General features: G+C 43.9%; 1 protein-coding gene across 1 annotated transcript in view; it reads right to left on the bottom strand.

Moving 5' to 3' along the window:
- The window catches only part of LOC126481872 (mucin-2), a 265,151-nt gene that overhangs the window by 53,745 nt on the left and 185,082 nt on the right, over positions 1 to 26,324 (bottom strand). Inside the window, exons 5-6 of the mRNA XM_050105831.1 lie at positions 24,611 to 25,168; positions 1,637 to 4,461 (exon numbers count right to left, since the gene is read on the bottom strand). Coding sequence (XP_049961788.1) covers positions 1,637 to 4,461; positions 24,611 to 25,168 — 3,383 coding nt within the window. The remainder of the gene's footprint in view (positions 1 to 1,636; positions 4,462 to 24,610; positions 25,169 to 26,324) is intronic.

The following is a 26,324-nucleotide window of genomic DNA, read 5'->3' as shown; positions in this document are numbered from 1 at the left end:
GGAGATGAAATGGGAGATATGATACTACGTGAAGAGATTGACAGAGCACTGAAAGACCTGAGTCGAAACAAGGCCCCGAAAGTAGATAACATTCCATTAGAACTACTGACGGCCTTGGGAGAGCCAGTCCTGACAAAACTCTACCACCTGGTGAGCAAGATGTATGAGACAGGCGAAATAAAAAAATAGGTCAAATGGCTCTGAGCACTATGGGACTCAACTTCTGAGGTCATTAGTCCCGTAGAACTTAGAACTAGTTAAACCTAACTAACCTAAGGACATCACACACATCCATGCCCGAGGCAGGATTCGAACCTGCGACCGTAGCGGTCTCGCGGTTCCAGACTGCAGTGCCCAGAACCGCACGGCCACTTCGGCCGGCACAGGCGAAATACACTTAGACTTCAAGACGAATATAATAATTCCAATCCCAAAGAAACCAGGTGTTGACAGATGTGAAAATTACCGAACTATCAGTTTAATAAGTCACGGCTGCAAAGTACTAACGCGAATTCCTTACAGACGAATGGAAAAACTAGTAGAAGCCGACTTCGGGGAAGATCAGTTTGGATTCCGTAGAAATATTGGAACACGTGAGGCAATACTGACCCTACGACTTATCTTAGCAGCTAGATTAAGGAAAGGAAAACCTACGTTTCTAGCATTTGTAGATTTAGAGAAAGCTTTTGACAATGTTGACTAGAATACTCTCTTTCAGATTCTGAAGGTGGCAGGGGTAAAATACAGGGAACGAAAGGCTATTTACAATTTGTACAGAAACCAAATGACAGTTATAAGAGTTGAGGGGCATGAAAAAAAAAATGGTTCAAATGGCTCTGAGCACTATGGGACTTAACATCTATGGTCACCAGTTCCCTTGACCTTAGAACTACTTAAACCTAACTAACCTAAGGACATCGCACAACACCCAGTCATCACGGAGGGGCATGAAAGGGAAGCAGTGGTTGGGAAGGGAGTGAGACAGGGTTTTAGTCTCTCCCCGATGTTATTCAATCTGTATATTGAGCAAGCAGTGACGGAAACAAAAGAAAAATTCAGAGTAGGTATTAAAATCCATAAAGAAGAAATAAAAACCTTGAGGTTCGCCGAAGACATTGCAATTCTGTCAGAGACAGCAAAGGACTTGGAAGAGCAGTTGAACGAAATGGATAGCGTCTTGAAAGGAGGATATAAGATGAACATCAACAAAAGCAACAACACAACAACAACTGTCTGTGCTAGCGATGTTTTTACATTTGTTTCACGGTAATTCATGTCACTTGGTAATTTACTAATGCAAGGAACGCAAAACATAACAAGTATTTCGTTAATTAAACAGAAAAATTAAAAACAAACGTTGTCCTTACAACGCAGGTAACAGTCTGATTTCTCACCGCTTGGAGCGCTGGCGTCCCTCCAACTGTCAGACGGCACCTTTCGCACCAGAGTGACGTGGTTAGATTGCGAGTTTAACTGTGATTGTGAGGTTCAGTTGTCACCCTAAGACCCAAGAAGATGAAACCCTGTTCGTGATTAAATAATAAGGGCAGGTACAGACAGGCATTCTCGAATATGTCAGGGAGCGGATGCTGGCTGTGTCAGGTGTACAGGGATGCGTGGCGAGGAGTGTACCTACCTGGTGCCCCAGCCCTTGATAGTGGGGACGGGCGGCCTGTTGGCCTCGACGCTCCTGGCGGTGCTGGTCCTGCCCAGCGGCTTGCGCACCAGCCCGGGCCGCGTCGGCGCCACGAACCGGTAGGTGGCCTGCGTGGTGCTGGACACCATGGCCGGCGTCGGCGCGCCGCCCTCCTCGGGCTTGTAGCCCGGCGGCAACAGTGACGTCACGTCCTTGAACAGCACCTTCCCCAGCAGCGCGTCCAGGGCACTGCCACTGCCACCCTTGTCCTCCTGCGCGGCAGACGAATTCTTGGCGAATCCTGGCGGAAGGAACGAGCTCACGTCCACCGGCTTCACTTTACCCAGCAGCGATTCGAGGATGCCCGCCTCTTTCGACGTCGTCGTCGCTACAGAGCTGGAAGGTGCAGTCGTCACTTCCGCAGCCAGCTTCTTGTAGCCGGGAGGCAGCAGCTTGTCGATGCTGTCTACCCTGGTGACGACCGGCGCGCCCTTTGGCTTGTCCCGCGTCGTATTAGTATCTTTACTCATTTCCTTGGAGGCGTTGTAGCCCGGCGGCAGTAGAGACGAGGGCGCGGATATTTTCACCTTTCCTAGAAGCGCTTCCAGCGTGAGGGCTTTTTCGGTGGCGTTAGCTTCCTCTGGAGGAGGCTTGTATCCTGGAGGCAAGAAGGCGCTCACATCTTGGACTCTTATTTTGTTTCGCAGACTGCTCGGACCACTGGATCTTCCGGTAGCAGTGGCGTTCGTAACGATGGGCTGGTCACCTTGTGGCATATCCATCATGTTTATTGCCGAGGGGGCGGCAGTCGTGGTGGTGGTCGTCGACGACTTACTTCGGCCGGAGAATCCCCTCGGTTTGAAACCGTTCGGCAGAAGGCCGTCGAGATTGTCTCTAGGAATGGTGTCGATACTGACAGGCCGCTTTTTCGGCCTGGGGGTCGTACGAGTGTGTGGAGTGAATTTGCGGATGACGACGGGCGACCTGTAGGTAGTTGTCGTGGGCGGTGTCGTCAGCCTCGTAGAGTTGGGCGGCTTATCTGAGGTGTCCGTCAGTATGTCTATGTTGTCAGCCCCGTTCCGGAACCCACCGAGGAAAATTCCACTGGCCAGTTCGGACTGTACTCTGTCGAGTTTGTCGAGAATACTCTCTGTCGAGGACTGTGTCGTGTTAAAAATTTTGGTGGCCAGTTCAGACTGCACTCTGTCCAATTTGTCGGTAATACTTTCTGTGGAAGACTGTGTCATGTTGGATATGGAATTGTTGTCACTGGGCATGGAAGGGGAAACTGCTTCAGGGGCGCGTTCCACAGTTTCTGGTGCTGGCAAAGAACCCTCAGACGTTTCGTTTTTAGCGGGAGGATTCTCCGACTCGTCGAGAACTTTCTTTGCAGCCGCGGCGTCAGACTTTTCCTCCTGTTTGATGAGACCAGACGGCAAGTACCTCGCACCGGAGACGCTGCGGCTCGTCACGACAGCGACGACGACAGAGCGCTCTGTTTCTGCGTCCTCAGCGGTATCTGGCGCGTCCTCTGACGCCTGGTCACGGGAGTCGGCTTTCTCTGCAGACGACGTCACTGGTGGGAGTGTCACGATGGTGGAGGTACCATTTATGACGCTCTTGGTGGTGACGACAGATATTATCGGCTCACCCAGGGGCGGCCGGTCGGCCGGTTCGGCTTTCAGATTTCGCGGCACCAGCGCGGTCTCTGCAGGTCGCTTCATCGTCACAGTGCTCTTTACAGAGACGGCGACGGTGTCCGATTCTTCTGTGGTGTGTTTCGACATTGTCGGTGGCTGGTGGGGTGAGTCTGTGGCGTCGATCAGGTAACTGTCGACGAAACCCTTAAAGTTGTCTTGCTCGACCAGAGTGTGTCTCGGATTCATCGTAAGAATCTCGAAAGCGACGGCCGACTTGTTCGCGCTGGGTTCCGTCTCTATCTGCAGCTGAGCGGGCGGGTATTCCTCCGTGGCAGGAGGCACGTACTCCTGGGTAGTTGCGATCGCGGGCTGCGTGTCCGCAACGTCTGTTCCTTCCGTACGCTTCTCTGTGGCGGCGACGCCAGACGGAAACGCAGACGCACCGCTCTCGGTGAGGACGCCAGGTGACTCCCTGCTGGCATCGGTAGAGTATTCGTACTCGCCGTTCTGCAGAGTGGTCGGTATCTCCGACAACAGTGTCGTCTGCTCTTTCCCGACACTTGTGATCGCCTCCTTCTGATCCACGGGGAAAGTCGTTATTTCTCCCATTGGGATGTAGTTGTTCACCTCGGATTTCTCCGGGAGTGCCGCCACTGGCTGAACCTGTTTCTCTCCGGGAAGTGGTCGCTCCGAATTGGGGTGAGGGACGGTGAAGTTCCCGCCGACAGCGGCGCCGTGACCGGTGGGTACCTGATGGTGGTGATTTGGGTGACGGTTGTGGTGAGACACATCTTCGTCTGCAGCATCGTCGTTTTCCAGATCGTAAGAGTCGTCGTAATAATACTCGGCTTTGGAGTCGTATTCGAGCGGCGGGGGCGGGACAGCCGTGGTTGTGGTGGTCGTGGTGGTGGTAGTGGCGGTCGTCCTCGTGGTGGGCGGCTCCGCCTGGAGACCCCGCTTGGGCACGAACGACACCTTGCTGGGCCTGGCGGCGCTCAGCTGTTGCTGCTGGGGCGGCTTGGTGGCCGTGGCGGGCCGCCCCCTGGAGGCTACCGTGCCGGTCGTCGACGATGACGTCGTCTGGTAGCGGCTGTCCGGCTGGCGACCGCGCGTGTTGCTGCGCAGGTGGGTGAACGGGTTGTACGTGCTGACATCCGGCTCCCTCGGCGGCGGTCGTTGCTGCTCCTGTGGATGGAAACAAGCCAAGGGTCTGAATGTAGATCACGAATTGGATTAGTAGGGTTTCATAAAGTTGTATTCAGATTAGCAATTCACAATTGTATTTACACTACTGACCATTAAAATTACTACACCACGAAGATGACGTGCTACAGACACGAAATTTAACCGACAGGAAGAAGATTCTCTGATATGCAAATGAATAGCTTTTCAGAGCATTCACACAAGGTTGGCGCCGGTGGCGACAACTACAACGTGCTGACATGAGGAAAGTTTCCAACCGATTTCTCATACACAAACAGCAGTTGACCGGCGTTGCCTGGTGAAACGTTGTTGTGATGCCTCGTGTAAGGAGGAGAAATATGTACCATCACGTTTCCGACTTTGATAAAGGTCGGATTGTAGCCTATCGCGATTGCGGTTTATCGTATCGCGACATAGCTGCTCGCGTTGCTCGAGATCCAATGACTGTTAGCAGAATATGGAATCGGTGGGTTCAGGAGGGTAATACGGAACGCCGTGCTGGATCCCAACGGCCTCGTATCACTAGCAGTCGAGATGACAGGCATCTTATCCGCATGGCTGTAACGGATCGCCCAGCCACGTCTCGATCCCTGAGTCAACAGATGGGGACGTTTGCAAGACAACATCCATCTGCACGAACAGTTCGACGACGTTTGCAGCACCATGGACTATCAGCTCCGAGACCGTGGCTGCGGTTACCCTTGACGCTGCATCACAGACAGGAGCGCCTGCGGTGGTGTACTCAAGGACGAACCTGGGTGCACGAATGGTAAAACTTCATTTTTTCGGATGAATACAGGTTCTGTTTACAGCATCATGATGGTCGTATCCGTGTTTGTCGACATTGCGGTGAACGCACATTGGAAACGTGTATTCGTCATAGCCATACTGGCGTACCACCCGGCGTGATGGTTTGGGGTGCCATTGGTTACACGTCTCCGTCACCTCTTGTTCGCATTGACGGCACTTTGAACAGTGAACGTTACATTTCAGATGTGTTACGACCTGTGGCTCTATCCTTCATTCGATCCCTGAGAAACTCTACATTTTAACAGGATAATGCACAACCGCATGTTTTAGGTACTGTACGGGCCTTTCTGGATACAGAAAATGTTCGACTGCTGCCCTGGCCAGCACATTCTCCAGATCTCTCACCAATTGAAAAAGTCTGGTCAATGGTGGCCGAGCAACTGGCTCGTCACAATACTCCAGTCACTACTCTTGACGAACGGTGGTATCGTGTTGAAACTGCACGGGCAGCTGTACCTGTACACGCCATCCAGGCTCTGTTTGACTCAATGCCCAGGCGTATGAAGGCCGTTATTACGGCCAGAGGTGGTTGTTCTGGGTACTGATTTCTCAGGATCTATGCACCCAAATTACGTGAAAATGTAATCACATGTCAGTTCTAGTATAATATATTTGTCCAATGAATACCAGTTCATCATCTGCATTTCTTCTTAGTGTAACAAGTTTAATGGCCAGTAGTGTACAATAAACGGCAGTTATATTGTTTTGTTTGATAAATAGCTACTTCAATTTCGTGGTATTTTGACCTTTCATATAAAATTCGCAGCAAACTGTCTTCTTTCAAGAAGTGGCTTCTTATCATTATTTCTGTCTCTGCTTCTGCTGTAAGGATAAAAATACACTATAAAATCTGAGAATGTTTTTTATGTTACTCATAAAAGTTTTTGAACTATAAACCTTTTTTTCCGAGTACCCTTTCCAGAGCGTTTGGTTCCACCGAATGAGACTTGTCAACAACTTCTGTACAGATCAGGCTAATTGTTACAGGATAATTCAGTCTACAAGGACAGGTGCATTTCCAACTGATCTGGTATTATTAGAAATTCATTCTGTAAGCCACTCTCGGTGGTTGACAATTCCAAATAGGTTTTGTCGCATATGGGTTTCAAAACATGGACGTAATGGCAACGAACTTGAAAACGTTACAACTGCTTGTGGAATACATTGCTGGCGTTTACTATACCTCCTGGTTTAGAATCAAATCGCAAGTCCAACGTTCATAGTGGTTTGCATTTTGTGAAACGGTGCTTCAGACACTTTTATCGTTGGAAGGCGAAGAAGAAAGGAAAACAGGGGTCCAGAAGATAACTGAATTGAAGAATGAAGATGATGATACACCAGGAAACCTATCTGTCGACCGTGCGAAAACACTTTCAGTAAATCCAAATGGAACATCACTTTTGGAACTGATAGACAGGTCAGAAAAAGTGTATGAACCTCCAGTTATTTGTAACCTCAAAATATCAGAAGTAAGAAGGTTCTTTCAAGAGCCAGTGCAAGTTCCAAAGTGGTCATGGTATGGACAGTCCACAGAGCCGTGTGTGAAACGTATAACAGAGACATCTGTCGAAGTGTGTACTCGGGTGAAATGAGAAGGATGCATTAACGGCAACATTTGGTGAATATTATTGGTTGAAGTTTTTTACAATGTATTTACAGTGTTTGGTAACAGAGACAGAATACAAACAAAATTGTTTGAGTTCATTAAAATATTGCTTAAGCAGATTTTGGGGGAGTTTATATTAATCTGTGTTGCTGTGTCAGAAATTTCAATATAAATTATAATCAAGGGCAAATTTCCAAAGCTAAATGTTTATCAATAAAGGTAAACCTTTTAAATTAGGATATTGCACATCAAAAGGCACTTTATGGTCCCCACGTTTACAAAAATCACGAAATTTTGCTTTTACCCTTTAAAATGACACATCCTAATGGATTAGCTACAGCAATTATAGATACTGCGGCTCCAGAAGAAGTCGGAAATAATATACTGATTGAGTAGGAAAGTGATTCAAATCGCTCCAAAAACATTGCAGAAAACTGGTTCCTCATTTCCTTACAAACTAATGCTGACATTGGTTCAAATTTTGTGAGTTGATGCGAGTTTTTTCTATAGTACATACGTAATCTCTTAAATGCAGCAACTACATCTACATCTAATCTACATGATTACTCTGCAGCTCACAACTAAACGCCTGGCAGAGGGTCATCGAACCACCTTCAAGCTACTTCTCTACAGTTCGACTTTCGAACGACGCACGAGGAAAACGAGCACTTAAATCCTTTAGCGCGAGCTCTGATCTCTCTTATTTTATTACGATGATCATTTCTCCCTATATTGGGGGACACCAACAAAATATTTGCGCAATAGGAGGAGAAAGTTGGTAATTGAGATTTCGTGAGACGATCCTGCCATAAAGAAAAATCCATTTGTTTTAATGACTGCAGCCCAGTTTCGCATAACATGTCAGTGGCATTCTTTCCCCTATTTCGCGACAATACAAAACGAACTGACGTACTTTAAACTTTTTTGTGTTGTTCGTCAGTTCATACGATGTTGATCCTATACCGCACAGCAGTACACCAGAATAGGGCGGACAAGCGTGGTGTAACTAGACTCTTTAGTAGACCTGTTGCAGTTTCTAAGAGTACTGCCAATAAATCGCAGTCTTTGGTTGGCTTTCCCTACAATATTGTCCATATGATGGTCGCAATTCTAGTTATTTGTAATTGTAATCCCTAAATATTTAGTTGAATTTGTAGCTTTTAAGATTTGTTTCATTTATAATGTAACCAAAATTTAGCGGATTTCTTTTAGCAGTTGCTCATTTGGATGACGGATGACTTCACACTTTTTGCACCATCAGATACCTTAATCATTTTGCAAGTACTTGAGTGAGAGACGGGTATAATCTCTACATGAACTTAAAAAAAGACGAAATGGAAATAACTTTTCGTGTCGATAGTCTTCTATCATCTAATATTCAAAAAGTTTACAGTTGTGTAGTAACATTTATTTCAGAAATCGGGCCGGCCGGAGTGGCCGAGCGGTTCTAGGCGCTTCAGTCTGGAAACGCACGACCGTTACAGTCGCAGGTTCGAATCCTGCCTGGGGCATGGATGTGTGTGATGTCCTTAGGTTAGTTAGGTTTAAGTAGTTCTAAGTTCTAGAGGCCTGAAGACCTCAGATGTTAAGTCCCATAGTGCTCAGAGCCATTTGAACAATTTGTTCAGAAATCGGACGAAAAATCTAAATTCAGATTTTGTGTATTTGAATCTTGGGAATATACTATTTAACCTCTGTGTTAAACAAAACGTTTTATCTTAAATAACGGGCATATGATTACTGTCGATACTTGCGAAAATTTGCGTAATAAGTCTTAAATTGTTGTAATCGTTACAAATTTGTTGTGGGTGTCAAACTGAGCAAGTTTTGACAAGACTGTTACAATACTTTTCGTAATTTGACTTTTTATTGTACAGCGTGATGACTTTGTGGTGCAGCAGCAACGAAGGCTACATAAAGAAATAAAAACAATAATGTAATCTGTATAAAAATTATCATCTTTGACATATCCGTCTTTTCCTCTGTACAGAATTGTAGTCTTTTACATATCCACGTTTGTTTATAAACATTTTACCTTGTGTGACAATCCTGTGTGAGGACGAGTTACTGCAGCGTCAAACATCTATTACACCCGAAAATAAACATTACCTCAGCTTAATTATTGAATTACGTAGTTATTAATAATGATCTTTAGTTCGGTTTTCACTTTGCAGCAAAAAGATGAAGAGGAACGTAAAATGTTGCACCTCGCTAGGGAATGATGTACATTAGACAATCGTATATAAGAGGCAATAAAAAATTTTCCGTTTGAAGAAGTTACTGCAGTGTATAAGCAACACAGCGCGACTCTGGGCAGGTATATAAGCACAGACGTTTAGGCAATGCATTGGTGAGGTACTCGTGTCTTTCCGACTTGCGTGCGGTAAATGCGGGAAAAGAGGGCCAACGTGATGTTGTTCTTTTCTTGGCTATCGAAGGACGAATACCGGTAGACATTCATTGGAGGATGAAGAATGTGTATGGGGCAGCATGTCTGTCGAAAACGACCATTATGGAATGATCCGAGAAAACTGTGACTAGCGGTGTTGCTGCTTCATGATAACGTGTGCCCCATATCGTAAGTGTCGTAACGCAGAAATTACCGCAGCTCCAGTGGGAGGTACTCGAGTACCCGCCCACAGATCTGATTTCTCCACATGTCATTATCAGATCTTCGGTATCTTAAAAAAGGGCTTCAAGGATCGACGATTCCTGTAGGACGAAGACGTGCACCAGGCAGTTACGGACTTCTTCACGCAGCGGGACACGGTGTTTTGCCAAATGGGTAACGTCAACCTGGTGCGTCGATGGGATGATTGCTCAATGTTCGCGGCGAGTTTACCCAAGTGGCATACCGATTCTGGACTGTACGGCCTTCGAACGGAAACTTTTTGGTCACCCGTTAGCATATAAGGTTAAATATCTGAAAAGGGGTTGGGTTGTTTGGGGGAAGAGACCAAACTGCGAGGTCATCGGTCTCATCGGATTAGGGAAGGATGGGGAAGGAAGTCGGCCGTGCCCTTTCAATAGCTGAAAAGGAAAGCAAATTATAAAACTCATTGTAATTATTAAAATAAAACTACTATTTTTTTTTACTTTCACAAAGTGAATGTTAACATAAATCATTTTCTTTGTGAGAAATAACCCTGGAAATAGGCCCACTGTTAAAAGTTTGACATAGGCGATACATAACAGTCAACACTAGTGAGGCAGGGAGAAACTGTAGTGCAATTAATCCTGTCTGCAGGCGCGTGCAGCAATGCAGCTAGCCCTGTGGTGGCGTGGTCTTCAGTCCAGAGACTGATTTGATGCAGCTCTCCATGCTACTCTATCCTGTGCAAGCTTCTTCATCTCCCAGTACTTACTGCAACCTACATCCTTCTGAATCTGTTTAGTGTATTCTTCACTTGGTCTCCCTCTACGATTTTTACCCTCCAATACTAAATTGGTGATTCCTTGATGCCTCAGAATATGCCCTACCAACCGATCCCTTCTTCTAGTCAAGTTGTGCCACAAATTTCTCTTCTCTCCAATTCTATTCAATACCTCCTCATGAGTTATGTGATCTACCCATCTAATCTTCACCATTCTTCTGTAGCACCACATTTGGAAAGCTTCTATTCTCTTCTTGTCTAAACTATTTGTAGTCCATGTTTCACTTCCATACTTGGTTACACTGCATACAAATACTTTCAGTAACGACTTCCTGACACTTAAATCTATACTCGATGTTAACAAATTGCTCTTCTTCAGAAACCCTTTGCTTGCCATTGCCAGTCTACATGTTATATCCTCTCTACTTCGACCATCATCAGTTATTTTGCTCCCCAAATAGCAAAACTCCTTTACTACTTTAAGTGTCTCATTTCCTAATCTAATTCCCGCAGCATCACGCGATTTAATTCGACTACATTCCATTATCCTCGTTTTGCTTTTGTTGATGTTCATCTTATATCCTCCTTTCAAGACACTGTCCATTCCATTCGGCTGCTCTTCCAGGTCCTTTGGTGTCTCTGACAGAATTATAATGTCATCGGCGAACCTCAAAGTTTTTATTTCTTCTCCATGGATTTTAATATCTACTCCGAATTTTTCTTTTGTTTCCTTTACTGCTTGCTCAATATACAGATTGAATAACATCGGGGAGAGGCTACAACCCTGTCTCACTCCCTTCCCAACCACTGCTTCCCTTTCGTGCCCCTTGTAGCGGGACTTTGAATTTCGCCGCGCTACACTCGTTCCCTCAGATAAAAAATATCCCGTCGCAGCGGTATGAGCGCTCGACGGCAGAGATACTACTAAAATTGTAACTCTTTTTTGTTTTCTATTCGTTTTCTTAATTGTCGCTTGATAGCTGAAGCTGAAGGTAGGCGTGATCTGATTAAGACGAAAAAAACTTATTAATGTGTAGACATTGTGGAAGTTGTTATGAAATTCGGAGGATGGAGAGAAGCAACTAAAATAAATTGTATTTAAGATCAAGACGGTTTTGTATACATTAGAAATTCCTGGACAATGAAACTTATTGCAAGATTTCGGAGCAGACTTTTAGCGCAGAAATGAAGTAGGAGATTTTTGAAGACCTGGACGCCGCATGAAAGAAGACAAGTTTACCTGGTAAAGGATGAATGAACTCTTATCTACGTCATTTCCCCCTGTCAGTTACATTTTGTTATTCTCTGTTCTTTTTCAATACTTTTTGTAGTGGAAATTGGTTTAACTTTTGCTCAAAAACGCCACAAGGACCACCCGAACAATAGCTCTTCTGTAATACGATGTCCGATTTGCTTTTCGTTTTTTCCTTTTTTTTTCCACGGTCATTTACGATTTTAAAACCTCTTTTTTTATTCACGATTTCTTCCACATTTTCAACCTCTTTTCTTCTCTCTTATTTTCCTTCTATTTTTTTTATTAACCACTACAACTGGCGACGTGACAGGACGCAATTTTCGGATGTGTCGTTTTTGAGCAAATTTGAAACTTTAATTTGTATTTTTTCCCAACAGAGAATATCCAAAAATCCTGAACTTTAAAGGGTAACTAAAACACCAACTTTATTGTACCTAAGAAAATGATCATGCAACAATATTGTAAAGAATTTTTGTAACTAATTCAATCTGTTTTCCTTTACATGGGCATATATTGATGCAAAACTCATTTTGAGACCTTTTGGTGATTATCCGATGGAGATGTATTAAGAAAATCCATATTTTGACGAATACGATTTACGCAGAAGTGATTGACCAGCCGCTGCAGGACAGAAAATTTAATGGTAAGTCACACAATTATGTTTCATTCAAGCATTCAATAGCCAACTGCAGAATCCATTTTTCCCTTTCCACACATCCTGTAGTTTTCTTCTAGATGTTTCCAAAATTATCTCTCTCTATTGTATTTTGTGGTAATTATAGTATTGTTGTAGCTGCATATGAAGATCGTGAATTTGTCTGCCACACAGTCATTTGTTACGAAAAATTTTGTCCACCCTGCTGCATCTTTCTCAACCATCGTTTGCAATAGAGCAATCATTTACATTGACGAGAAAATATTTCAACCTAAATTTGAGTCAAATCTTTATTAGTTAGACTCATATTATTCCCTTTTGACTTACGATTATACATCCTATTACAATGGAACGTGGTAAGGTAGAGATAGTTTCGGCAGATGAGTTAAGTGAAGTAGATTCATCTTTCAACCAACAAGAAAGTCCGCGTTTCCCTCCATGGACGAGTTCACAGATCAATGCAATGATTTTGCCTCAAACTCGCAACATTTGTGATAATACACAGATGGCGACTTTAAATGACGAAATGTGGAATGGACGCGAGACTAGGCCGTCAGCGCTATTGTTAACATCAATGTCAGAACCGAATATGAGACAAATTCAGCAATGTGACACAAATCGGACACAGGAAACTGACAAACTGGACCGACTATTAGAGTTATTTGCAGACATGAAACGAGACGTTAGTCAGAAAATTGACATATTAAACCATACTATGACCGAAAATTTTGAACGGACGACAAAACAGATGACAGAATTAAATAACACCACTCAACAGCTCAGCCAGCGATTTGAGACATTGTCCGATCGAGTCACTAAACAGGAAGAAACTTTGGTTACATTCACACATGAAACAAAAAACAATATCACCCGATGTGAGAATCAGTTAACTCAAATAGTTAATGTGCAGCAGGAAGTGAACACTCGTGTGGAAGAGTTAGCTCAGGCCCACACTTCAGCTAGCTCCACCCAAGAAAAGCTGACTGAAGAAGTGAGAAATATTACCCAACAGCTTACAATGGTAGTTCTTGAACAAACCCACCTCAAAGAAAAGATAGAAGAATTAGAAGATCGAGCGGACCTCGCGTCACTAAACAACGACACCAACATGGGCGAAAGAATTGTACACGAATGTAAATTGTGTGACGACTATCTGGACAAAAAACTTGAAACAATTACACAGGATATACTTTCAAAAGCAAAGACACATGTTAAAGACGAGACAAAACACATAGAAGACGAAGTGACAAAATTACGAGACAATGTTGTGCCGTGTTTGGTGATTGGTGTAAACGCACCGTCAGGGAACGACAAAACAGCTAAAACCATGGCTAATGACACAGACAGAACACCTACTGTGGAATCACCTATTTCCAATCAAAATTACAATGTGCCGCCTTCTTTTCCACCAAACGAGCAATATTACGATACGACACCTAGAGTAGCAAGTGACACAAACTACGTCAATACAGTTATGCCAACCGGCATGGCCGATGATACGTTTGTAAGACATAGGCATTTCCAGACATTTTCTAGTGAGGACAAGCACAAAGTCCACCCTATTGTGTTTATTAGATCATTTGACGGTGTTTTTCCACGTAGTTGGTCACAAGTCGATAAAATCAGATACGTCACCAATCTCGTGAGAGGACGAGCAGCTAAGTGGGGTGCCGCTATGAAACGGCGGTGCCTTACGTTTGAACAGTTCGAACAAGCCTTCTTGGACGAATTCTGGTCCGAGAATGAGCAACAGAGTCTAAGGAGAGAAGTGTGCAACCCCGAGACCTATGACCCTAAAAAAGAGACATTAAGACAATACTTTGAGAGATACCTAGACAAGACACTGTACTGGTCCAAACCAGCCGACTTGCCAGCGATAATTGACACTTTAAAGAGCCACTTACCCTTTCCATACAGAGACAGAGTAATAGGAGTACCGGAGAATGACATTAAGAGTTTTTTAAACTTCTTAGATCAAATGGACGTAGTTTACAGAGGCGATTCATGCCATTCAAATTTTACTCACATTACTAACCAAAATCAGCACCCACCCCAAAGGAACCGTAGTGACGGTGGTTGGTGGAACCATCCGTCCGCGCCGCGACACAATACGATGCCTGCGCGCGAAACAAATTCAAATGGAAACGTGTATGACAGTAGGAACAACCGCAGAAATTCGTGGAATAATAATAACAACAATAATAATCACCCATATCAAAATGGTAACCACAAGCAAAATGAAAATTACAGACAGTACAACAACAACAACAATAGGAGACGTGAGAATAACCGGTACAACCCGGGCTACTTTGACAGGAACATGACATATAACAGACATAATTACCACCAAAACAATAACAATCCCAACAATCACCGACAGAATATGTGGAACACACAAAATTCACGCATGACAAATCATAACCCTCCACGGAATCCACCGCCGTTCCCCAGTACAGTTATGCACTCCCCGCCACGAAGTAGCAATAACAATTGCGGCGCGCCATCAGCTGACGCGTGGGTGCCAACCGGCCGGAATGTAAACATAGTGGAGCTGGTCAATGAACTCGGCCAAACACAGCAGACGACGGAAAACAGTCGACGACCGAGCTAAGCGCTCGTGCTTCGGTCGTGAGGTGTTGTAAGAGCGCAACGGCTGAGACGGTTTGTTTCCTCAGGTACGATGACAAAATGACAGCAGAACAGGAATTAACCGACGAGATAAACATTAAATCAGACAGTTGTGTTAAAGAATTCATACAAGCTACGGCATGGGTTAAGTTTAACGATTATGATGTACAAATTTTATTCGATACTGGTGCTGCTGCAAGTGTGATGTCAACCGCATTCTGTAATGAATTGAAACAAATTATAAACATACCTACATTACCTGTACAGAATTGCCACGTGGTTAGTGCCACAGGTACTAAATCTAAGAACATACGCATGCAAGCCCTTGTTAACTTCACATTTTCCAATACACAGTTCAAGTGTAATTTTCTGATTGTAGACCTGCTTATCGTACACTGCATCCTAGGGATGGATTTTTTTAATGAACACAAAGCAATCATAGATTTAAGTAATGGCATATGTCAATTATCCGTAGGAGAACAACTAATTAATGTTGAACTTAACAAGACGATTGAACCACGACAAAAACATTACGAAGTAAGTCAATTTCAATTGGTATATCCTACCATAGTTAGTGTATGTAATTTAACACTTGTAGATTCAGACTATCGGGAGATTGAGCAGGATTTATTATATTCAGGTCCTTTCAGAATAGCAAGCATACCTCACCCAGGTTGTTACTCCCTAGAATACCCGTTATCTCACAAGCCGAGGGGGCTGCATCCCCACAGACATTTGAAACCCTTTGTGCACTAAAACAACATAATATAATGACAACTAATTTGAACATGAGCAAGTTGCTGTGAAAACGAGATCATAAATATTTGTATTGAATACACGAACATTAAGTTATACAGCCTATACGAACATTCATTTATGGAAATTATATACTGCAGTTACACTTGTATACATAATTATGAAGAGAATGTAAACCAAGGTGAGTACACTTACTGAATGAGAAAAGATATTCATATAGGAATGAGATCTACACAGGTTACATTTGTTGTTAATTGTAAATTATAAGGTGAATCAACAATTAGTTAGTTATTTCAAGACACTCTAATGACAGGAGATAATAGCTATTGTGATCAGTAATGACATAGGTATGTAGCAGAATGAATGAGGATGTAAGAATGAATGATCAGTATGAATGAGTTAATATTTAAGTTAATATAAGAAGCTAAGTTACTGTGAAGTAGTTGATGGAGACAAGAGATTATTTGAGGAAAATATTATTGGAGTTTTATGAGAATGGAAGTGCCAAATGGCCCCACGTATGTGATATATTAATGTTTGATGAGGAATATGTTTAATGTATAAGGATATATATATATTATGATGAATATGTGAGTAAGGAATGAGTGAGAATGTTTTGGTAATATTGTGCTACATAGAGAAGTGAGTAACAGTCTACATCTTTAAGATTACATAAGAATTTCAGTTTGAAAGAAAACATTTGTGATGAGTTAGAACACGTGAGTACAAGGCGTTAAAGGTGAATCTATTTACAGTGCCCTCGAAAATGAACGAATGCAAGAAAAGCAGAGTGAACTTAATGATGATTACAGCTGTGGAAAGAAGTGTAATAAGAATGTGACTCGGAAACACATAAGCTTTAATTTATTTCAAAGTGTAACTTAGTAACCTTTCGTTAAGTTTTGTTAAGCCATTGTGTGAAAGAAAACATTTATAGTTCGTGTTCAGACAGGAGAATGATATTTTAAGGAACTTAAGTTGGAAGAAATATAGTTTTTACACAGCCCTCATGTGAATACATTTATATAAAATTTTTTTTTTACGAAAGTGAAATTTAGTGCCATGTTAGCCTTTATTATACTTACATATGAGAGAAAACCCTGAGGAAGCAAAAGATAGGAGAGTTATTAAGGCTATTTTTGCGACTCGTACAACACCTCCACTTAAGCGAACAGATGACAAGATTACATCTATGTTGAAGACAACATTTGACTTTTCAGGCTATGCAAGGTAAGTGCAAAGGAGAAGTGACCACCTGTGCAGCCGACGTCGAGCAACGGACACTGAGAAAGAGACATTTTACTGTCAATTATAAGACTACGTTCTTTATTTATGTTTTATAGAAAGAAATGATATATATATATATATATATATATACAACATACATAATGTTTTTAACCTTCATTAAAGTAGAAGAAAGTTAATGGTTGAACTCTTGAGAGGAAATCTGATATGTCATTATATAATACACATTATGAGAGAGACAATCCCTGAGATACATTTTCCATTTGCATAGACGGTATCCACAAGAAGTGGAGATATTGAGGAAGTACTGAGCAGATATGGGATTCACTCATGCAAGGATTTGTTAAGGTATAATACACTACGTCATATGAACAATCACAACACAAACAGAGAATCTGTCATGATGTTACACTACACAGACTTGACGTAAGGACACTTATATTTACCCATGATTTGGTAAATTGTAAGCACCTCCTTTCACACACCCCTTGAAGGTGATGCAAACGTTATAATGTATTATGTTCTCTTTTTTTATGTATTAGCTGTAGGATTTGGTAGTTTTTAGGTAGTGAATAGTTTCTTCCAGTCTATCTTTCTTTCTTTCTTTCTCCATTATCCTACCACCTCCTGCAGCTGGGTATTGTTTGTTTATGGAATGTATGAATATACTGTGTGACAGTAAACTTTCAGGTATGAATAAAAAGACATGAAGAAAACTGAGTATGGCATTACAAGCCTGGTCAACCACTAGCCAAGATATGGAATCAAAAGAAAGAGATAAATAATAAATGAAGGAAAGCCCGTGCTTTAAATGTTAAGTCTGATATCCCTTGGCACGCCCAAACCTGAATAAAAAAATAAAAAAAATTAATACCCCAATAAAAGAAAGCCAATGGGACTTAGTATAATTTTTTAGTGTAAATATTCCACATGCAGATTCTTGTAAATTTATATGTATTTGTATATGTATTAAAACTTTGCATATTGTCAACATATTTTGAAATGTGACCACGAAATGTAAGCTTTCAGAATTAACGATGTAAACATGCTTGGACAAAGTGAACTTTGTTAAAATGTAAATATGGCAAAAAAGTGTTGCAAACTGTGTTAAACTGTGAACGTTATAAACGACGAATTTTGTGTTATTTGTGAAACTTATGGTGCATAAACCAAATAACTGTTTGTAAATCGATATAAACTGCAATTTACTTCGACGATAATGAGGATTTTCACACTGAAATTGAACGTTTGTTGGCGAGTGTATACAACGTGATGATACACCTACCTTTGCGAACATAGACGCCGTTGTTCCTGACCGGCCTTCAGATGCTTTGGAGACAATAAACTCAGCACCTGTCGTAGGCAATGTGGAGGCTAAAAACTGCATGGAGCATATATGCCCCGGGAACAATAGTCATGAAAACGCACAAGGACCTGGAGTGTTATGTCGTAACAGAAGACATAGACATTGCTTCAGATCACGCACATGCTCAATCTTATGGTGTCACCGGACTTAACACGCCATTTATGCTGGAATAACAACTTGTAATGAACACTATGTGAGAGTGCATACTGTTCAAGACTGTCATAACACAGCGATTTTGAAACTGCCGCACGCGAAATTCAGTGATGCTACTGCGCGTGCGCAAAGACTACGTGCTGCCAGAGATGCATTGGGAAGCCAACGCTGGGAGCACACAACATTAACTGCGTTGGCGAGCAGCTTGTTCAAACTGTATGTAAATATATATATTAATTGTGTACAAAGGATCCAAACTGTAATAATTGTATTTAGTATATAGGTTTAGAAAGTAAGTGTTGGGAAAGATTATACCCTATGGATGCACGTGGCCTTTCCAATGAAAATATGCATATATTGACTTTTAGGTTTGCTAGCCTGCCACGCTAAATGTTTTAGCGTGACAGTCGAGGGGGCGATGTAGCGGGACTTTGAATTTCGCCGCGCTACACTCGTTCCCTCAGATAAAAAATATCCCGTCGCAGCGGTATGAGCGCTCGACGGCAGAGAAACTACTAAAATTGTAACTCTTTTTTGTTTTCTTTCGTTTTCTTAATTGTCTCTTGATAGCCGAAGCTGAAGGCAGACGTGATCTGATTAAGACGAAAAAAACTTATTAATGTGTAGACATTGTGGAAGTTGTTATGAAATTCGGAGGATGGAGAGAAGCAACTAAAATAAATTGCATTTATTTTTCTTCTCTTTTTTATTAACCACTACACCCTCGACTCTTATAACTGCCATCTGGTTTCTGTACAAATTGTAAATAGCCTTTCGCTCCCTGTTTTTTACCCCTGCCACCTTCAGAATTTGAAAGAGAGTATTCCAGTCAACATTGTCAAAAGACCCGGAGGCTCGAGTTATCACCTGAAAGAGAAGTGTGCTCACCGCAAGCCTCTACAAGTCGCGCCCCCTGAGTCTGGTCGCAGAGTCGGTAGGCTATTTATTACTAGTTCAGCGCTATGTAATGGGACAGCTGAAAGCTAGTCTCTGTTGACGCGCCACCCGCTAAATGTCCACGAGAAACATTAAAGAAAGCTAGTCAGGCAAGGCTGGCAATGGCAAGGAACCCGTTTCTGAAGAAGAGAAATTTGTTAACATCGAATATAGATTTAAGTGTCAGGAAGTCGTTTCTGAAAGTATTTGTATGGAGTGCAGCCATATATGGAAGTGAAACGTGTACGATAAATAGTTCGGACAAGAAGAGAATAGAAGCTTTCGAAATGTGGTGCTACAGAAGGATGGCTCTGAGCACTATGGGACTCAACTGCTGAGGTCATGAGTCCCCTAGAACTTAGAACTAGTTAAACCTAACTAACCTAAGGATATCACAAACATCCATGCCCGAGGCAGGATTCGAACCTGCGACCGTACCGGGCTTGCGGTTCCAGACTGCAGCGCCTACAGAAGGATGCTGAAGATTAAATGTGTAGATCACATAACTAATGAGGAGGTATTGAATAGAATAGGGGAGAAGAGGAGTTTGTGGCACAACTTGACTAGCAGAAGAGATCGGTTGGTAGGACATATTTTAAGGCATCAAGGGATTACCAATTTAGTATTGGGGGGCAGCGTGGGGGGTAAAAATCGTAGAGGGAGACCAAGAGATGAATACACTAAACAGATTCAGAAGGATGTAGGTTGCAGTAGGTACTGGGAGATGAAGAAGCTTACACAGGATAGAGTAGCATGGAGAGCTGCATCAAACCAGTCTCTGGACTGAAGACCACAACAACAACAACAACAAGTCACGCAAGGGAACGCCTGATGTAGCACTTCTGACGACTGCCTACATCACAGATTTGGCGCAAATAAAGTAGGAAGCCATCTTTTGCCCATTCTAAAAGCAATAAGGGGATCTCGAATAAGGCGACGTATTCATTTCCATTAATTTTATAAAATACTTGCAAACAGTCGTGCGCATTTTGCAACTGAACAAAATTATGTAAAATATTTTTTTATCCAAGAAACCGCAGGCGCAACCTACCCGATGCGCAAAGTGCAGGATATTTCACAACGTTTTGAAGATTTCAAATTTGAATAACACACATACCAATCGCGAAAAATAGTCGAATATTTTACACTTATTCGAGTTTACTTGTGAAATATTACATCGGACAATGACGACCATTCGCGGTCAAACAATACTCGAGGCCTATCACCCAGTTTTTGAACATATCTTTCGTAACTGTTGGAGGAATTCAGGAAATTTCATAGCGAATTCTATCTTGCAACTGTTGCAAGCTTCTTGGCCGGTTGGAGTCCACTCTCGCCTTCGAATAACGCCACAGGTGAAAGTATGGTAGGTTAAATCAAGCGGGCGAAGAGACCATTAGACACAAGCGCTATTGGAAGTTATGCGGTTACCAAACGCTTCACGGAGAACTTCAAAGTCTTGTTGAATGTGTGACATATTGCGACGTCTTGTTGGAACGTTTTCGTAACGAACGACAAGAGCCCTGCCAGGCACTGAATCCCAAATTGCAGAGCAGTCATTTAGATGTAGATGAAGTCACCGCGACTTATGATGGTTCCTGGACATTACAAAATGTTAGACATGGTTCTTGATGGTGTCTGTCATTGCCACGGACGGCAGTGTTTGTTCTGCAATGTGGTTCCATACTGGTCAAAGGGTGGTAAGGAGTTCTTGTTGTGAGGCATTCCAGTCTTCCACCAGCGTAGTTGACTACTGCAGGATCGTCGTCGTTGTATGAGGATGTGCTGCATGCAACACGTGTCCCCAACGCGTCTCACCCGTGCTCAGTGGGGTTTAGGTCGGAGGAACGGTCAGGGCAGTCCATTCGCCGAATATCCTCCCGTTCCTAGAGCTCCTCCACCTGCCCTGTTCAGTGCGGCTGCGCATTGCCGTCCATAAAAATGAAGTCAGGGCCGGATGTAGCCCTGAAAACATGCATACGGCAAAGGAACACAGTGTCACAATACTCGTAACATTGACCGGTGAGTATACAGTGTTGGATGGTATGGAGGTCAGTACGTGCATGCAACATTGTGATCCCTCACACCATAACGCCTGGACCACCAAAACCATCACTTTCTATAATGTTGGACGTAGCCTCATATGGGAATAATAATGCACACAAGAACATGATTGTTTTCGTTGTCCAGATGTTATGGTGCAGGGAGGCTTAGCGTTACATGGTCCTACTGATTTCCAGATGTTTGAACGTGGAACACTCACCAAATAACTTTATTGTGAAACAGCGCTACTTCCCCACGCGCGTCTTTTGAGAGCTGCATACTTCATTTTTGTGGTTGGTAATTCGAGCCTGCATCGAATTGCGCAGTTGGAGGAGCTGTTGGAACGAGAGGGTATTCCGCGAATGGACTGGCTGCTCGTTCCCCCGACTTAAATTTCATCAGCACGTATGGGATGCGTTGGGCACGTTGTGGCACGTCCACATGCACCGACGACGTCCATCAGTTGTCAACCAAGCTCATGGAGCCATGGGACGCCTTGCCACAAGACCTTCTTACCACCCTTATGACAGCGTGGGAGCATGTTGCAAAGCACGCACTACCACCCGTGGTGATCACACATCTAACTGAGAAACATGTCCCATCACAAATCGCGGTGACGTCAGTGTCATTATTAAAAGGAAGGTGAGTCGTGCTTGGGTAGCTCAGATAGTAGAGCACTTGCCCGCGAAAAGCAAAGGTCCTGAGTTCGAGTCTCGGTCCGGCACACAGTTTTAATATGCCAGGAAGTTACATATCAGCGCACACTCCGCTGCAGAGTGAAAATCTCATTCTAGTGTCATTTTTGTCTTTGAACAGAAGAGTCATTTCTGCTCGCCTCATTTGTTTCGGTTACGTTCTGTACTATATTGTAAAAGTTCTTTCTGTGTATGTTCCATCTTTCATCGAGCTGTGTCAGTGACATATCATGCGGGAGTCACTTTCGTTCTTAAGTTTTGCATACAAGTTCATTTGGGGCCAGCTGAAAATGCTCTTGTCGGAACACAAAAAATGCGAATGTGTTCCTGTATATTTAAATTACTTTGACTGACAAGTGGGGTACCAGGTGCCTCATTCTACCAGCACCTATACAAATTTTCTCAAACATTTTGGCATGCGAACTTATTCGCGCTATTTTTAACATATAACACACCTAAAACTCCCACAAGCTCCCCTAACTGTAACTCACTCGCACCCACTAGTCCATCGCTGTGTCATTCATAACCATCCACTTCCAGTTTCCCTTTCTCACTCACTCATTCAGCCTAACACATTGTCGGTATCTCTTTGTGTCTCTCTGTCATTGTCTCGTGTGTTACAACCACAGTCCCCTTCGTTCTGTGCTACTACTACAGTCTCTCCTCACTGTCTCCCTCTTGCTCTCTCTTTCTCTTCTCACTGTCACTATCTCTCTCTCTTCCTCATTGTCATTGTCATATATTCTCTCTCTCATTATTACTAGCTTTCACTCATTTACATTTTCTCTTTCACTTTCTCTTTATTCCTCCCCTCCTGGCGTTTTCATCTTCACTCTTTTTCAGGCACTGTTCTATCACTGTCAACTATGTTCCATTACCACTGCGTCCCTCTCTTTATCTCACACTGCCATGTTCTTCTTCGCTCTTTCTGTAAGAGGATAACTGTCTGCTAACTTCCAGTATTTATCACTTTTTGTCTCTTTTCCACTGCCATCCTTCTTCTCTCTCAGCATAAAAAGCGCGAATATGTTCGCATGCCGAAATTTTTGGGAAAATTTTTAACGGTGCTGAGAAAGGTAGAATGGGGCTAGTGGAACCCCACTTTCAAATCGAAGTCTTTTAAATAAAAACAGCAACACATTCGCATTTTTCCGCTGGTTCCTTCTTTTCCCTGCTGCAGCAGGACCTATATAACTCGCATGCAAAGTAATGTATTGGTCAGTGAAATTTGCATAGTTTACTTACGTGAAATGGAAATAAGGCAAAACTAATTTTACATATCAGACCGGATTTTACGTGCAAAATTTTTTTGCATGTGCTTCCGTACTACAACATAGGGTTCCCAGATGATAAGGGGGACAGTTTACAGCATATTTCTCCGTGCTACGACACTTTTTAAACTACGTTTTCACCTCACACAGGATTTTACGTCGGTATTTGACGTGTACAAGTAGTGTAACTTTGAACCACTATATCTCCGAAATGGATAAAGATGTCAAGAAAATTTTCAATGTCTTTCAAGCCCGGAATCTTACAATATATCGTAAAAATTACAGCCGTTTTCTGTGCACAGCCGTCTCGGAATCCGCGGCTGGGTTTTGGTCCGCTGATGACGGCGAAAATATAGTAAAATTAACCTTTTTTATGGGTTCTTCCGATGGATCTCCATGAACTAATGGTGCCTCCATAAGTCCCATCAAGCCCACCCCACACCATGTCAAATGCAAAAGGAACCAACCCATTTTCTACATTTGCCTAAGCAGGAGGAAGTGTGTAATATTCATACTCTGACCCTGTACCGTAGAATAGCGACACTAAGACGATGTTCTGTTTGGTATACGAACAATCTCTAGCCCAAGGGCTATCAAATGGCTCTGAGCACTATGGGACTTAACTTCCGAGGTCATCAGTCCCCTAGATCTTAGAACTACTTAAACCTAACTAACTTAAGGACATCACACAGAGCCATGCCCGAGGTAGGATTCGAACCTGCGACCGTAGCAGTCGCGCGGTTCCAGAATGTAGCGCATAGAACCACTCGGCCACCTCGGCCGGCTCCCCAAGGGCTACCCAAAACGCTTTCAGTTTACCTTCTCTATCACCAACAGAACCCGAGGTATGAGCACCGGATAATCCCATTTTCATACGCGGCGTTTTGGAACATATTAGGAACGCATGCTGTTGCAGGCATACCGATTACAGAACGACCGACCATCCGTCTCGATGTATGACGTAGCCCCCTTCTCACCCTGCCCTCCCAGGCGCGGTCAAAAATGATATGTTAATCACTATCGAAATGGTTCAAATGGCTCTGACCACTATGGTCTATGGGACATAACATCTGAGTTCATCAGTCCCCTAGAACTTAGAACTACTTAAACCTAAGTAACCTAAGGTCATCACACACATCTATGCCCAAGGAAGGATTCGAACCTACGCGGTTCCAGACTGAAGCGTCTAGAACCGCTCAGCCACAGCGGCCGGCTAATCATTATCGTCTAGAGATAAGGGCCCAGTTGTGAATCCCAGAGAACATATTGTTTTAAGCACTCTCCAAGTTTCCCGATAGCATACGCTGCACTGCAGAAGAAACATTTTGGAAAGCTTACCTGCTGGGGTGCCGCGAGCAAGTTGGTATTGCCGGGTTTCCTGCGCAATGCCGCTTCCGCCAACTTCTTGGAGGGCAGCGACGATCTGTACGTGGTCGGCTGCAAAACTGTCGTCCTAGGATCAGGTGTGAAGGCCTCGAGATGCTGGTCGACGTAGGCACTCACGTCCTCTCCGGGGAATGCCTGAGGCTGAGGCTGAGGTTGGTGTCTGGTGGGGGGCGCGGGCTGGCGGCCGGCGTCGAAGCCCCCGGGCCTCACCTGCGGCTGCGGGGGCCGCAGCTGCGGGGGCGGCTGCTGGCTGGCCTCGAAGCTCTGCAGCAGGCGGAGGCGGCCGGGCTCCCGTGGGGCGGGGGCGGGCAGGCTGGGCTGGCGGCTGGGGTCCCTCTGGAAGCTGCTGGGCTCCCGCGGGGGTGTCAGGTAGCCGGGTGGGCCGGCCGCCGAAAACCCGCCGGGGCTAAGCGTGATGTGGTCCAGGAAGGAGGGCGCGCGCTGCGGCGGCACCAGCGACGCCGAGAATTCGTGCGGCTGCGGCTGCGTCTGGAACGGCTGCTGGAACACCTGTGGACACACACACTGGCGTGGAGACAACACTTCAACTGCGCGCTATGCTCAAAAGCCTCATACAACTCTATCCAATTGGACATCACGACACCCTCACAGTAAAGTACACGGAGGAGACAAAATTCATTCGATAGCAATATGCACTTATACAGACGGGTAATATTACGCACACGACGTAAAAAGGACTGTGCATTGGCGGAGCTGTCATTTGTGCTCGGGTGATCCACTTGAAAAAGTTTCCGACGATGGTAATTAACAGACTTTGAACGCAGAGTGGTAGCTGGAGCTAGACGTATGGGACATTCCATTTCGTAAATCACTAGGGAAATCAGTGTTCTCAGATCCACAGTGACAAAAGTGTGCCGAGAATACCAAATTCTATATCTATATCTACATCAATACTGTGGTGTCACCGCCAGACACCACACTTGCTAGGTGGTAGTTTTAAATCGGCCGCGGTCCAGTCGGTCGCCACTGTCAGTGATCGCAGACCGAGCGCCACCACAAGGCAGGTCTCGAGATACGGACTAGCACTCGCCCCAGTTGTACGGACGACTTTGCTAGCGACTACACGGACGAAGACTCGCTCATTTGCAGAGCAGCTAGTTAGAATAGCCTTCAGCTAAGTCCATGGCTACGACCTAGCAAGGCGCCATTAGCATTACATTGCATTTATCTAGAGAGAGTCTCACTTGCATCATCAAGAACGCTGTATACAAATGATGTATTAAAGCTGAGTATTCCAGCAGCTACGTACTTTTCTTTATAGCATTCATTACGTATCCTGTTTCAGACCTAACGCCCGCCTGCTGGAGTTAGCGCGTGCATCTTGGCCGCCTCTTTCTATTAGTGTACGTAGTGTTGGCAAGTCTGCCGACACTACACATATTCCGCAAGATACCTGACGGCGTGTAGCGGAGGGTACCTTGAGTACCTCTATCGGTTCTCCCTTCTATTCCAGTCGCGTATTGTTCGTGGAAGGAAAGATTGTCGGTATGCCTCTGTGTGGGCTCTAATCTCTCTGATTTTATCCTCATGGTCTCTTCGCGAGATATACGTAGGAGGGAGCAATACACTGCTTGACTCCTCGGTGAAGGTATGTTCTCGAAACTCCAAAAAAAACCCGTACCGGATCAGGTATTAACTCTCGCCA

The sequence above is a fragment of the Schistocerca serialis genome, chromosome 5 (genome assembly GCF_023864345.2).
Source record: "Schistocerca serialis cubense isolate TAMUIC-IGC-003099 chromosome 5, iqSchSeri2.2, whole genome shotgun sequence".
Classification (NCBI taxonomy): Eukaryota; Metazoa; Arthropoda; class Insecta; order Orthoptera; family Acrididae; genus Schistocerca; species Schistocerca serialis.
Note: the sequence above shows the minus strand (reverse complement) of the source record. Positions and strands in the feature narration are given on the sequence as shown.